The 11537-nt window shown below is 67.0% G+C and overlaps 1 protein-coding gene across 1 annotated transcript; it reads left to right on the top strand.

Moving 5' to 3' along the window:
- The first annotated feature begins 525 nt into the window (after positions 1-525).
- LOC148773840 (uncharacterized) lies at positions 526-3046 on the top strand. Its single transcript, XM_088832255.1, has 5 exons — positions 526-1780; positions 1866-1989; positions 2070-2180; positions 2263-2392; positions 2466-3046. The coding sequence occupies exons 1-4, from the start codon at positions 1527-1529 to the stop codon at positions 2272-2274; spliced, it is 501 nt and encodes a 166-aa protein (XP_088688381.1). The 5' UTR covers positions 526-1526; the 3' UTR covers positions 2275-2392; positions 2466-3046.
- Positions 3047-11537: the final 8491 nt, after the last annotated feature.

Here is an 11537-nt window from a genome sequence, read left to right as displayed (position 1 = left end):
TGGTCTCAGCCACAGCGGCGGCAGGAGGTGACTCTGAAGTCCCACAGGGCATCTGGCGGCTCCCGCCCGGACCTCCGCCCGGGGGCAGCGCGTGCCCCTGGGGGCTGGGCGGCCGCCGCCTGCTGGGACACAGTGTGTTGGGGGGGGGCTCTCGGGAACAATGCCAGAGCCTCCCCACCGGATGCCAAAGGAGGGGTGCGGGGACGGCCCTCTTTGGAGAATTCCAGGACGGGCGAGGTACGTGCGCTGGACCGTCCCGGGTGGGGGGCGGGCCTCGCGGGGGCCCCAACACGGTCCCCGTGCTGATTGGCTGGCTGGGCAGGGGCGGGAATGCTGGGCGGGGCCGCCTCCAGTTAGAAAAAGCCCGGGCTAGGGCCCGAGGAGCAGGGTGTGGGAGGGGGGTGGTGGGAGGGATGGGGGGGCACGGGGGAAACCGGGGAAACTGGGGAAACTGGGGAAACTGGGGAAACTGGGGAAGCGGGGGAGCGGAGGGGTAACCGGGGGAAGACGGGGAAGTGGGGTGCAGGGAAGTTTGCGTGGGGTGGGCCAAGGATCACCTTGGACATCTGGAGCCTGGCAGGAGCGGACTCGCAGAGGGGCTGGCTTGGGGAGGGCCACGGGGCGCCCAGGAGCCTTTTGGGGATCATTTTTTGCTCCTGGGCGCCCCGCAGGCCGGGCAACATCTGCGTGGGAGGGTGAAAGACCCAAGCTAGCAGCGCGGAGGAGCAGAGGGGGGAGCCAGGCATTCATCCCGGTCAATTTTGGTTTCAGGTCGTGGCGGCTGGTGGACAGGGGAGCTGGAGAGAGGCTCGCCCCAGGGCCGGGGCAGTGGAGGTGTAGCTGGCAGCCGTGGGCAGGTGAAGACAGCGCTCTGCCGGCCAGGTGAGTCCCCTTCTCCTCGCTGGGCCTTGCTCTCCTGGCCTCCTGCAGAAGGAGGTTCTGGGGCGCGAGGGCCAGCGAGGTGGAGAGGCTGGCCTCCCGGCAGAGCAGCAAGACGCAGGCTGGTCAGGCGGCACAGGAGACACCGTCTCAGGGGGAGCTGGGACAGGGCGGGCTGGGGGGCTGCGGGCCGCCCCAGTGGCAAGGGCATTTCCAGAGAGTCAGGCGGGAGCTGAGGAAGCAGGGCTGCCAGCACGTGTAGGAGGCACTCAGGTCCCCAGGGCGAGCAGGACAGGGCGGGAACTCAGGACAGAGGGGTTCCCAGCCGCCACTTCACCCACTGCAATTCACTTAGTAGAAGGTATAGGAGCGGCTCCGGCCAGGCGTCCTCAGGCCTGAGCCGGAGCCTCGAGGGCTGGAGAATGAGAGAGAAGGCAGCGCAGTGCGCGGGAAACCGCAGCGGGACGTCATCTGGGGGGTGGTGGCCGCAGGGACAGGCCCGGAGAGATATCCGCAGCAGGGAGGCTGCACGGGCCCAGCCCGCGGACGCCAGCCCCATGCGGCACTGCGGCCCGGGGGCCACGTGGGAGGGCCCCAGTGCTCTTGGGGACACTGGGGACACTTGACCCGAACCGCTGGCCCCTGGGATGGGCATGATAGACAGGACAGTACCCAGGGGAGTCAAGGACACGGGCAAGACCAGGCTAGGCGGGGCGGGTGGGGCAGCGTGCGTGTGCGCTCTTGGGGGAAGGGAGGTCAGGGCACAGGCAGGGGCAAGGGGCCGGAGCCGGGCACCGAGCCAGTGGGAGGGGCACTGGACTTCGAGCCTGTGGCCAGGGCGGGCCTCTGCAGGCGATGACGGAGCGGGATCGGTGCCTCTGAGCTCGGAGCGGAGACGAAGGTGAGTGTCCAGCCCGCTGCCCTCCCGATGCCCTCGGCCGCCTTTGCCCGCCCAGTCAGTGCACCCTGTTTCTCTCTGCCCACAGCCACGTCTCCAGTGGGGTGGTGGTGCCTGCCAGCCACGGAGGCCAGGCGGCCAGTACGCGCACAGAGGGATATGATATGGTCCGGTGTGATGGAGAGAGTAGGCGGGACCGTCCGGCCTCCCAGGTGAGTGCAGATGCGGGCTGTGCCCCGCACCCCGGGCCCGCTGACCCGCACTCAGCCTCACAGGTGCCCCTCTCCCATAGAACACGGTCAGCTGGCCCCGCGGGGAGCCGGGATATCTCCGTTCCTTTAGTCTCCTGACGGAGCAAACACTACTGCTGCTCTTCAGACTCCAGAACCCTCAAGACGACAAGGTGAGAGGGCCCCGCCACGGGGTTGGGGGGGCGGCACGAGCCCCAAGGTGGGCATCACGCTGTCTTGGCTCTGTCTCCGCAGAAATGGTGCTAACCCAGCTCATGCCTGGGACTTGGAACACGGACTTCTTCAAGTCTCTCTAGCTCTGACTCGAGAATATGCTGCATTTTGGAACCACTACACACCTTAACTCAGGAATCAGCTCCGGAAGGTACTGTCCCTCTCGAAGCCCGCTGCCCCCCCGCCCAGCCCGCCCCGCCCTCACGCCTTTTCTCTGGCTGCAGATTGACCGAAAGGAACGGATGACCCTCACCATGGGAAGAGCGGCCCCCGCGGCGACACACCCACCCCGGCCCGGCGACTCCATCTCTGCGGCCAACCCCTGCCCCAGCCCCGAGACCACCAACAGCCTCCCTCCCTCCTTTTCCTCCTTTTCTGTCTCTATTTTCTGATCTTCTCTCTGCTGTCCTTTGCTCAGGAGACTCAGAGCGTTCAGAGCCCCGTTCTCCCCGTCCCCCTTGAATTAATTTGCACTAAAAGTCGTTTGCACTGGTTGGGGTTCTGGAGCCAGCCCTGGTCTCTGAGCGTGTGTAAGCGTGCGTGTGTGCCCACTGCTGAATGTGCAGGCCTCCTCGGCCCGTGGCCCCCGCCCAGCACCCTTCCCACCCTTGCGGGTGACTGGGAGGGGGCCCGAGTGGGGGGGCCCGAGTGTGAGGGGCCCCACCCTCCCACACCTAGTCTGGAGGCTCCAAACATCGGGAGCACAGCACCAAGCATTCCATTGTGTGTCCATCTTGCTCTGTGTCCCTCCCTGCCAGGGCCTCCTCAGAGGCCCTGGACTCATCAATAAACTCAGTTACAGGAATTTGTCTCAGGACTCTTGCATTTAAGATGAACGGGGGGCAGGGGGGAAATGAGGCTGGGGAGCACGAGAAGGCTCGCAGGCCACGAGGGGCTGGACACAAGGGAGGGGGCAACCCATGGGCGGGGACACATGGCGGGGCGGGGGGGGGGAGTGACGGCCAGGAGCGGAAACACAGAGTGGGGGGCTGCGGCCATGAGGGGTGGGCAGTGAATGGGCTGGTGACACGGCGGGGGGGCCGGGACCTCAGGGACTGGGGCAAGCCCCACGTGGGGGCTGGGGTTCCTGCAGGGGGAACAAAGGGGGCCGTCAGCCCTGAGAGAGCCCCTCCCGCTCATGACACCCAGGCCACTCTGAGCCGCTGGCCAGACCCCCAAGGCCTGGTCTAGGAGGCTGCTTTCTAGATTCGTCCCAGGAGAGTGGGCTTGACGTGGAATCAGGCGAGCCGCAGTGCTGGCAAGAGGCGGGCCACGCCTCCAGGAAGCCCACCGCCCCCACTCTTGTCCCCAGCCCTGCAGGCCCTGAGCCCTGGGCTGGGGCTCAGTGGCCCCCCGCCCCATTCTCTGCTATAATGGAGCAGGGAGGGGGCACTCGGGAGGGCCACAGGCAGGAGATCTGTGGAATCTGCTCAGCTGCAGTGGGGGGCAGAGCGGGGCTGGGTGAGCGCTCATCAGGTGGGCAACAACGGGGCGCAGTAGGAAAGGCTGAGGGTGGCAGGGAAGAGGGCACACAGACAGAGCCTGCCCGGGGCTGCGTCCTGCCGGCCTCTGGCCTTGGGGGTGTGCCTGGGGTGCACGGGCAGCCCCCACCTGCCTTCGGGGCCACTGTCCGGGTACAAGGCAGCAGCTGGCCGGTGCCGCCCCTCTGCCTCTGACCCCCTACCCCCACCCCAGGCCTCCCAGCTCCTGGGCGCCAGGCGCGACGCTGGGAACCCTTGGAAGGAGGGCTGGGTCCTTGGCCCCTTCCCGTGCTCAGGGCAGTCAGGAAATGCCTTGCGGGCCGACTGACCGAGAGGAGATAGCAGAGGCCTGGGAGACCCTCAGCGCGTGCCTTTCCCAGCGTCCAGGCGGCCGGCCCTTGGCTGCCCTGGCTCCGGCCCCAAGAGTCGCCCCCACCCCTCATACACTCCCCCCGGGCTCCGGATCTGGACTCTCTGGGCCCAGCTCCCCCCAAGGGGAGACGTGCAAATTCCAGGGCTGCGAGGGGGGACAGTCCCAGACCAGCATGGTGAGCTGGGATGAAGGCGTTTCACGATGTGCTCGCACTTGGGGGCTCCTGAGAGCCTCCTGCCCCCCACCCCCAGGGGCTTTCATAGGCCCCAGCCAGCAGCTCGTGGGCAAGACCTGTCCCTCCCTGGGCCCAAGGCCCGCTGGACTTGCCCCCATGAGTTTTGCCTGCAGGACAAAGAAATCCATCCTTGTAGTCTCTGAAAGCCTGTCTCCCTGGAGCTCTGCAGAGCTGGCCTCAGAAGACAAAACCCAATCTCCCGGGGCTGGAGGTGGTGTAGTGGGTGCCACAAGCAGCCACAGGGGCCCTGAGAGTGACGGGCGGTGGCAGGGGTGACCAGGGGGACGGGGGCTCTGGGCCCCTCGTGGTCACACCCGCTCTTCTGCTCCAGGCTTCCACCGAATCCTGAGGCTTACCTGGGGGAAGGGCACTCCTCACCAGGCCCACCTGGGGAAGCGACCCAGGCCCTCAGGCCCTGCCCCACCCATTTGCGTCCACCTGCCTCCCGCCCCGCAGAAACCGGGCAGTGTCCACGCTGGCGTGCCCCACTGCTCTGCTTCCAGGCTGGCTGCCTGAGCAGCGACAAGGAGGCCCTGCGGGGATGTGGGCTGTACATGGGGAGACCAGGGATGGGCCTGGGGCCCCACCGGTGCTGGGAGAGCCGGTGGCCAGCGCAGTGCCCCTCTGAGGAGCGGGGACCCCAGGTTGGAATGTGTTTACCTCTGGCCCAGCCCCGCTTCCTGCATTAGAGAAGGGGCCCAGAGGGGGCTGCAAGGCAAGCCAGGCCCCCACCCAAAGCCACCTTCAGACACCCCTGCGCCGAGGTGCGTCCCCAGACAAACAGGGGCTTGGATTCCATGCCCAACCCTCGCAAGGGCCTCACACTGAGGCCAACCTGCAGTCACGCTGCTCTGGGGCATTTAGGTTGAGCACCCGTCGAGCCTCTGTCCTACAGAAACAGGACTTCCTGTGTCTGTGTGCGTACACTCCCGGGTCCACATGCGTGTCCGTGTGGCTGAGGGTGGCCGTGCGCAGCCGTGTGTGTCCCCGTGGTGCCCGTGTGTTTGTCTGTCTCCATGTCTCCATGTGTGTGTCTGGCCATGTGTGTCTCCCTGTGAATGTCGTCCGTGTGTGTGTGTGTGTGTTCATCCTGGCACATCCCTGTGGACCTGTGTGCCCGACTCAGCTGTCTGGCTGTGTGCTCTCGGCATGTGCAGGCTTAACTGGCTGCCTCTCCTGGGCTGTGGGTCCACAGGTCTTTGGATATAAGACGAGTGAGGGTCTCTGCTTGGGGTCGTTAACCAGGCTGGTCAGGGTGGAGGAGGCCTGTCCAGTTAGGGGTGCTCTGCGGGTCCCACTGGCTTTTGCTTGGCCCTGGCTGCATGTGTAGGCTTGAGCTGGGCCCGGATTTCATGACCTCAGGGCCCACCTTCAGGCCGGGACTGTGGACGCTGGGGTGGGGTGGGGCCGGCCCTCCTTGTAGCCCTGAAAGGTGACAGGAGAATCTCCAATGGCCCAGGAAGTGACACCCTACCAGGGCCAACGTCATGTCTGGGGCCAGCGGACAGGTGCCCCGGGAGCTCGGTGAACAGGCTGGGCCTGCCGCCTGGCTTTGTCCCACCCAGGGCTCTGGGCTGCACCAAGCGCAGGCACAGCAGGCATGGGCCTGGACTGGAGGCTGGGAGGGTGATGCTGCAGGGGTGCGGGGGGCCAGGAGGCTTGGCCCCTGCTCAGCCCCAGGACCTCGTGCCCAGCCTGGGCTCAGAGCCCTTTTCCACGCCTCCCTCCTGTGCTTGGGTCTCTCCATCGTTGTACTGGAAAAGACCCTGATGCTGGGAAAGGTCGAGGGCAGGAGGAGGAGACGACAGGGGATGAGATGGCTGAAGGGCATCACCGACTCGATGGACATGAGTTTGAGCAAGCTCTGGGAGTTGGTGATGGACAGGGAGGCCTGGCGTGCTGGATTCATGGGGTCGCAAGGAGTCAGACACGACTGAGCGACTGAACTGAACTGATGGGTGGTACTGACAAGCCCGCAAGCCAGGGGCCCCAGCAGAGATTGCGTGGCTCTGAAAAGGGCAGACAGAAGGTGCTAAAAGGCGTGTGGTCAGCTTGGGCCTCCCCTGAGGCCGTGGTGACCATGCTGGGCCGCGGTCCGGGCCACTTGCCCGCCTCCCTTCCCGGCCCCTCTCCCCGCACCTTTCCCAGGCTGCGCCTGGTAACATGGCTGGCCCTTGGCCAGGGGGTGGGGGGGACCAGGGGGCCCCTTCCTGGAAGCCCACCTGCAGGCCGGCTTGCTGGGAAGGGCCCCTCCTCACAGCCCCCCGCCTGCGCCGTTTCCTGGAAGCGGTCACTGAGGGTATTCTGTTCCTTGTCAGCACCGTGTTGCATGAAGCAGACACCGCGCTCCAGCACGGAACACCTGGCCGGACACGAGCAAGCATCTGGGGCTGCGGGGAGCGACGCGGGCCTGGGGACGGGCCAGCAGACCGTCCCAGCGCCCCCCGCGGGGCCATCCCAGGGCCGCGCTGCTGGGGCGCAGAGCTGAGGCGGGGGCAGGGGTGCTGGGGTCGGCAGGCCACGGGTTCCCACGCTCTGCAGAGGCCTCAGCACGCATGGAAGGCCTGCTCGGAGAGCCCAAGGGGGCGGAGGAGCGGGGTCAGGAAGCGGGGCTGGAGCGGTCACCCTGAACCGGGTAGGAAGAGGCCCCCAGAGGGAGGGGAGGAAGGGCAGGACAGCAGGCTGGGAAAAGTGCTCCCAGGGACAAGGAACCAGGAGGGACCAGAAGGGTGGGTGCCAGCAACAGGGCAGTCACCGGCCGTGAGGGGACTCTGGGGACCCTGAGTCGCCAGGGGGCCGGTCCGGGCCTAGGCAGAGCTGCAGGACTGGGCTGGGGACATGGAGAGGGCACAGATGTTCCTGAGAGATGCTGCAGAGTATGGTCTCAGGGACCGTGACCTGCAGGGAGTTCCAGAAGATGGAGGAGGGCTCCACGGGGTTAAGGGTGCTGCAGGGACAGTGCGGGGCTCAGGGCCTCAGATCTGAGGACAGAGCAGGCTCGGGGCACAAGCGTCCCCACACTTCCCCGCTCTCCTGGGCAGCTCTCACGTGTGGGCAGGAGACAAGGCCTGGGGGAGAAGAGGGCCCCTTGGGTTTATTCAGGTGGCTTTCAGATTCTGCCCCGTGCGTGGTGGGGCCCACGGGCTGCAGAGCAGCGCACACAGAGCCCCCGGCAGGCGCCCCATCGGCCGGCTGTGACATCACCTCTGTGTCAACACCGAGGAGTCGACAGCTTCCAGCCGGGCTTTATGGAGCGGGACCTGCCTGGCCCGGGCCTCCACCCGCGCCCCCGACACACACACACTGGCCCACTGTTCTGGGGTCTGGGGGCCCAGGCCCCCCAAGTCTCCACAGGGCTGCCTGTTCCTCCATCCGCTCCCCAGACCTCGGCGATCCCCAGCAGAGAGCGTGGGGGCCGTAGCCTGGCCTCCACCTTCGCCTCCCTCTGTCCAGAGAGGCCTCTGAGACGGGCCTCAGGCCCAGCATGGCACAGTGGGCTCCAGTGGGTCCCTTTCAACACCAGCCAGGCCCCCACAGACCTCAGAGAAGCTGGAAGGGGCCAGCCCTTCCCGCCCCCGGCTCTGGTGGACGCCCAGCCTCAGACTGAGGGCCCCTGCTCAGAGGGGGGGCAGGAAGAGCCACCATGGTGACATCCGGCCAACCCGGCTTGGTGACGCCCCTGCAAGTGAGACCTCTGGGGCCTCCTCTGGGGTCGGGGGGCAGGCCGGCCCTCTGCAGACAAGTCCCCTGTCTCCGGGAAAGTGCAGGGAGGCCCGGGGCACAGGCAGGGCAGCTCCTGGCCTAGAACCCCTGTGTGTGACAAGGACCCCTCAACAGAGGGGAGGCAGACTCTGCCAGGTTAGGGGACCCCAGAAGGCCCGGTGTCTGGAGGCCTGGCCTCAGAAACAGGCCAGCCTTCCTCCGTTCCAGGCCCCAAGCTGCCACACCGCCGTGCAGGCCTGCGAAGGGCTCGGATTTGAAACTTTTGCTCCCCTGAGGTTACTCTTGCTTTCCCAAAGGGTTCTGGGACCCAGACAGGATGAGTTGGCTTAGTGTGGCTGGAGGAGGCCAGGCAGGAGGGCCCTCCCACCCCGGAAGCCTGCTGGCCGGGGACAGGCCCTGGAGCCCCAGTCTGGGGCGGTGGAAAGATGGGTGGGTGAGAGGCCAAGCGAGGCCGAGATGGTGGGGGACGAGCGGTCACCAGAGAAGGGCTGGCGAATGGCGGGACAGCTCCCAGGCTCTCACCACCCAGGCCCAGCTCTGCTCAGCAGCGTCCAGCCCCCGCCTCTCTGCCGTGTGTCCCCCAAAGCCCCATCCCCGCCCACAGCCCTTCCTGTGACTGACCCCGAGCCCAGGGCTCACAGCCCAAACCCGTCTGTCCCTGCAGGCCCGCTGAGGGTTGGGGGCCTATAGCCTCTGCCCCCCGTTGGCCCGTCCGAGGGTGAACGACCTCACCTGGGACATGGGGGCAGAGGGCATGTGTGCCAAGAGTGGCCCCCAAGGGGCACATGGCTGTTTGCAGGTCAGGAGGCGCCTGAGATAAAGCGGCTGTTTTCCCAGTGGGCTCGGAGCCAGAGGGGGCCGTGGGGTGGCCCCAGCCAAGGCCAGGCTGCTGCCTCAGGCGCCCCTTTGTGTGGAGCCCCAGGGGGAAGCGGGAGGGGGTGGTTGCACAAGTGGGCCCACGCTCGCCAAATGGGGGTCCAGCCCTGCCTCCCCCACCAGCAGCCAGCCCTCCCCCTGGCTCCCAGGAAGCCCCCACCCCGCAGGTGGCTGAGAGGGTCTCAGGGTATTAGCCTCCCACGTGTGGGAGCCTGTCATGCGACAACTTAATTAAGGACAAATTTCACGGGTCCTGGATTTGGTGGGCATGGCCCCTGCCCACAGGGGCTGACACCCCGGGCCAGGGGAGGGGGCTGAAGGGGCTGGGGAGTGGGAGGCTCCAGGCCTGCAGGAGGGAGGCCAGGGCGCTGGGATTAAGGGCTGACATGATGTGCCTGTCACGGATAAGTGCTTGTGCAGAGGCGGGGCAGTGGGGGCTGGGTGGGAAGCGGGCAGGAGGGGTCTGCAGGAAATGGGCTTGAGAGCCACCCCTGCCCGCCCGCCTGGCTGGCCTGGGAGCCTCTGGAGCAGCAAGAAGGCCTCGGGTCTGGAAGCAGATCCCTACCCCAGGCCTCCATGGCCGTCACGAGGGGGCCTGGGGAGCCACCCACACTTCTGCTCCAAGCCGAGCGTGGGGCCCAGCCGAGCCAGCCGGACGCCATGCTCAGCCCTCCAGGGGAAGGCTGGGACTGGTAGGAAGAGGCCGGCATGAGGGCCGCGGCCGCCCAGCCTGGAGGGAGCCCACGGGTCAGGACGGGCCCCAGACGTCCCCACTCCCCTGCCATCCATCACGGAGCTGTCACCCAGGAACGTGCTCCAGACGCGCTCCCCTCGGGAAGAGGCCCCAGGCAGGCTCCGGTCCCCTGCCTGGCCCCCCAGCGCACACCCGCGCGCTATGAACGCGGTGCCCCGTTCCCAGCCCAGGCCTGTGACCCTGCTCTTGTTGTGGACACGGGCCCCCACACGACTGTTCCAGCCTTCCCCCAAGGAGCCCTGGCCTCCTCTGCTCCTGGCTGCCTCGGTGGTGGTAGGGAGGTGCCCACAGATCCAGGCCCTGTTCCCCAAGCCTTGAGAGCAGGCAGCCAGTCCAGCCTGAGCCAAGAGCAAATGGCCGACCACGTCCAAAATGGAAGTACTGTCGCTAAGGATGTGCCCACTGCTCTCGGGGTGGCCAGCCTGGGGGACAGCCCTTCAGCCCTGCCTCCCCCAGGCCAGGTCAGCTCGGGGGGCGGCAGAGGCCCAGGGTTGGTCCCCACAGCGGCCGCCTCGCCCCAGGAACTCTGCCCAGAAACAAAGAAAGCCAGGGTGAGGATGAAGGGGGAGAGACCCACGGCGGCTGCTGGGCAACGTCTCTGAACGGGGGCGGGATTCCTTGGAAAGGGGAAGCCCCTGGCTGACCCTCAGCCCCTGCAGCCTGGGCCCTGCTGGACAGAAGCTGCCCGCCCGTTGGGGGCGGCTGTGGGTCTGGGTTGCGGTCTCCCTCGGCCCTCACCCCTGGCACACCACACACGGTCTCCCTCTTGTTTAACACTTGACCTCGGCAGAGAACCAGCTTGGGCAGCCTGACCCTCCCTCAGCGACTGCCGCCTCTTAGCCAGCCCCATAAGAGCACCCACTCAGACTGGCCTGAGTCCTCTGTGCCCCCGGGCCTGTCACTCCAGGCTGCGGGTGCCCCACGAGGGCCAGACCCATCCCCGTCCACCCCTGCCCACCAGGCAGAGGTGCTCCTGGGTGGTCTGGGGAAACTTCCTGGGACAGGGTCCGGGGGTCTCAGACTCGGGGTGATTTTGGCTTCCAGATGCCAGTTAGGAGTGTGCTCTGGCCCGCAGTCCCCGCCACCAGAACCTCAGGCAGGCCTCGGGGAAGTACGTATGTAGTAACAGGAAGCTTCTCGCGTACACCGACCCCTCCCTTGAATTCCACGGGGCAGCGGAGAGGACCCTGCACCCCACAGATACTGAGGGGACCAGCAGGACGCGGGTGCAGCTGGTTCGGACCCCACCTCTGGCTCTGTGGGCAAGTGTGGGTGGGGAGCCACCGCAGGCCCGGAGGGACAAACTCCAGCAGGAAGAGAGCCCCGGAGTGGGAGCCCGTGAGCGGGGCCTGGGGGCAGACGGGGAGCGGAGGAGGCACCTCCTGGAAGGTCAAAGGCTTCCAGGCCGAGCGGAAGGGAGGCGGGCTCTGTGTCATCCCACCACCCGCCGCCCACTCCCCAGTCCCGCAGAGAGGGTGGGTCAGGCGGGTGAGGAGCGCGTGGTCCCTGGGGCGCAGCCCCCAGGCAAAGTCCTGGGCACTGACCTCGGAGCTCAAACAGGGCTGGTGGGGCCGGGCCCACCCCGGACGGACAGAGGGTCAGGGTCAGCACGTATGCAGCAGAAGGAAGCGTGCAGAGCTGCTCTGGGGGTGGACAGGCAGCCCGTCGGCCGCCTCGCCTCCCATGTCCTTCATGCTGTGTCCAGCCCAAGGGTCTCCTGGCGTGGGGTGGGGGTCTCCTGCTGCCCGCGGCCCCAGGGCAGCCCAGCTTCACGGTGTCACAACAGTGCGGCCACCCCCCTCAACCCCTACCCAGGAGGACCCTCTCTTTCTGAGGCCTGCTGCTCTGCTCAGC

The sequence above is a fragment of the Moschus berezovskii genome, chromosome 25 (assembly GCF_049115385.1).
Source record: "Moschus berezovskii isolate FMDL1 chromosome 25, NW_MosBer_1.0, whole genome shotgun sequence".
Taxonomy (NCBI): domain Eukaryota; kingdom Metazoa; phylum Chordata; class Mammalia; order Artiodactyla; family Moschidae; genus Moschus; species Moschus berezovskii.
Note: the sequence above shows the minus strand (reverse complement) of the source record. Positions and strands in the feature narration are given on the sequence as shown.

Bases quoted from the DNA above. Each gene is read 5' to 3' on its own strand.
- LOC148773840 (XM_088832255.1), top strand. From the start codon at position 1,527: ATGGGCATGATAGACAGGACAGTACCCAGGGGAGTCAAGGACACGGGC. The intron at 1,781-1,865 runs GTGAGTGTCCAG...CTCTGCCCACAG, and splicing joins AGCTCGGAGCGGAGACGAAG to CCACGTCTCCAGTGGGGTGG. The intron at 1,990-2,069 runs GTGAGTGCAGAT...CCTCTCCCATAG, and splicing joins GGGACCGTCCGGCCTCCCAG to AACACGGTCAGCTGGCCCCG.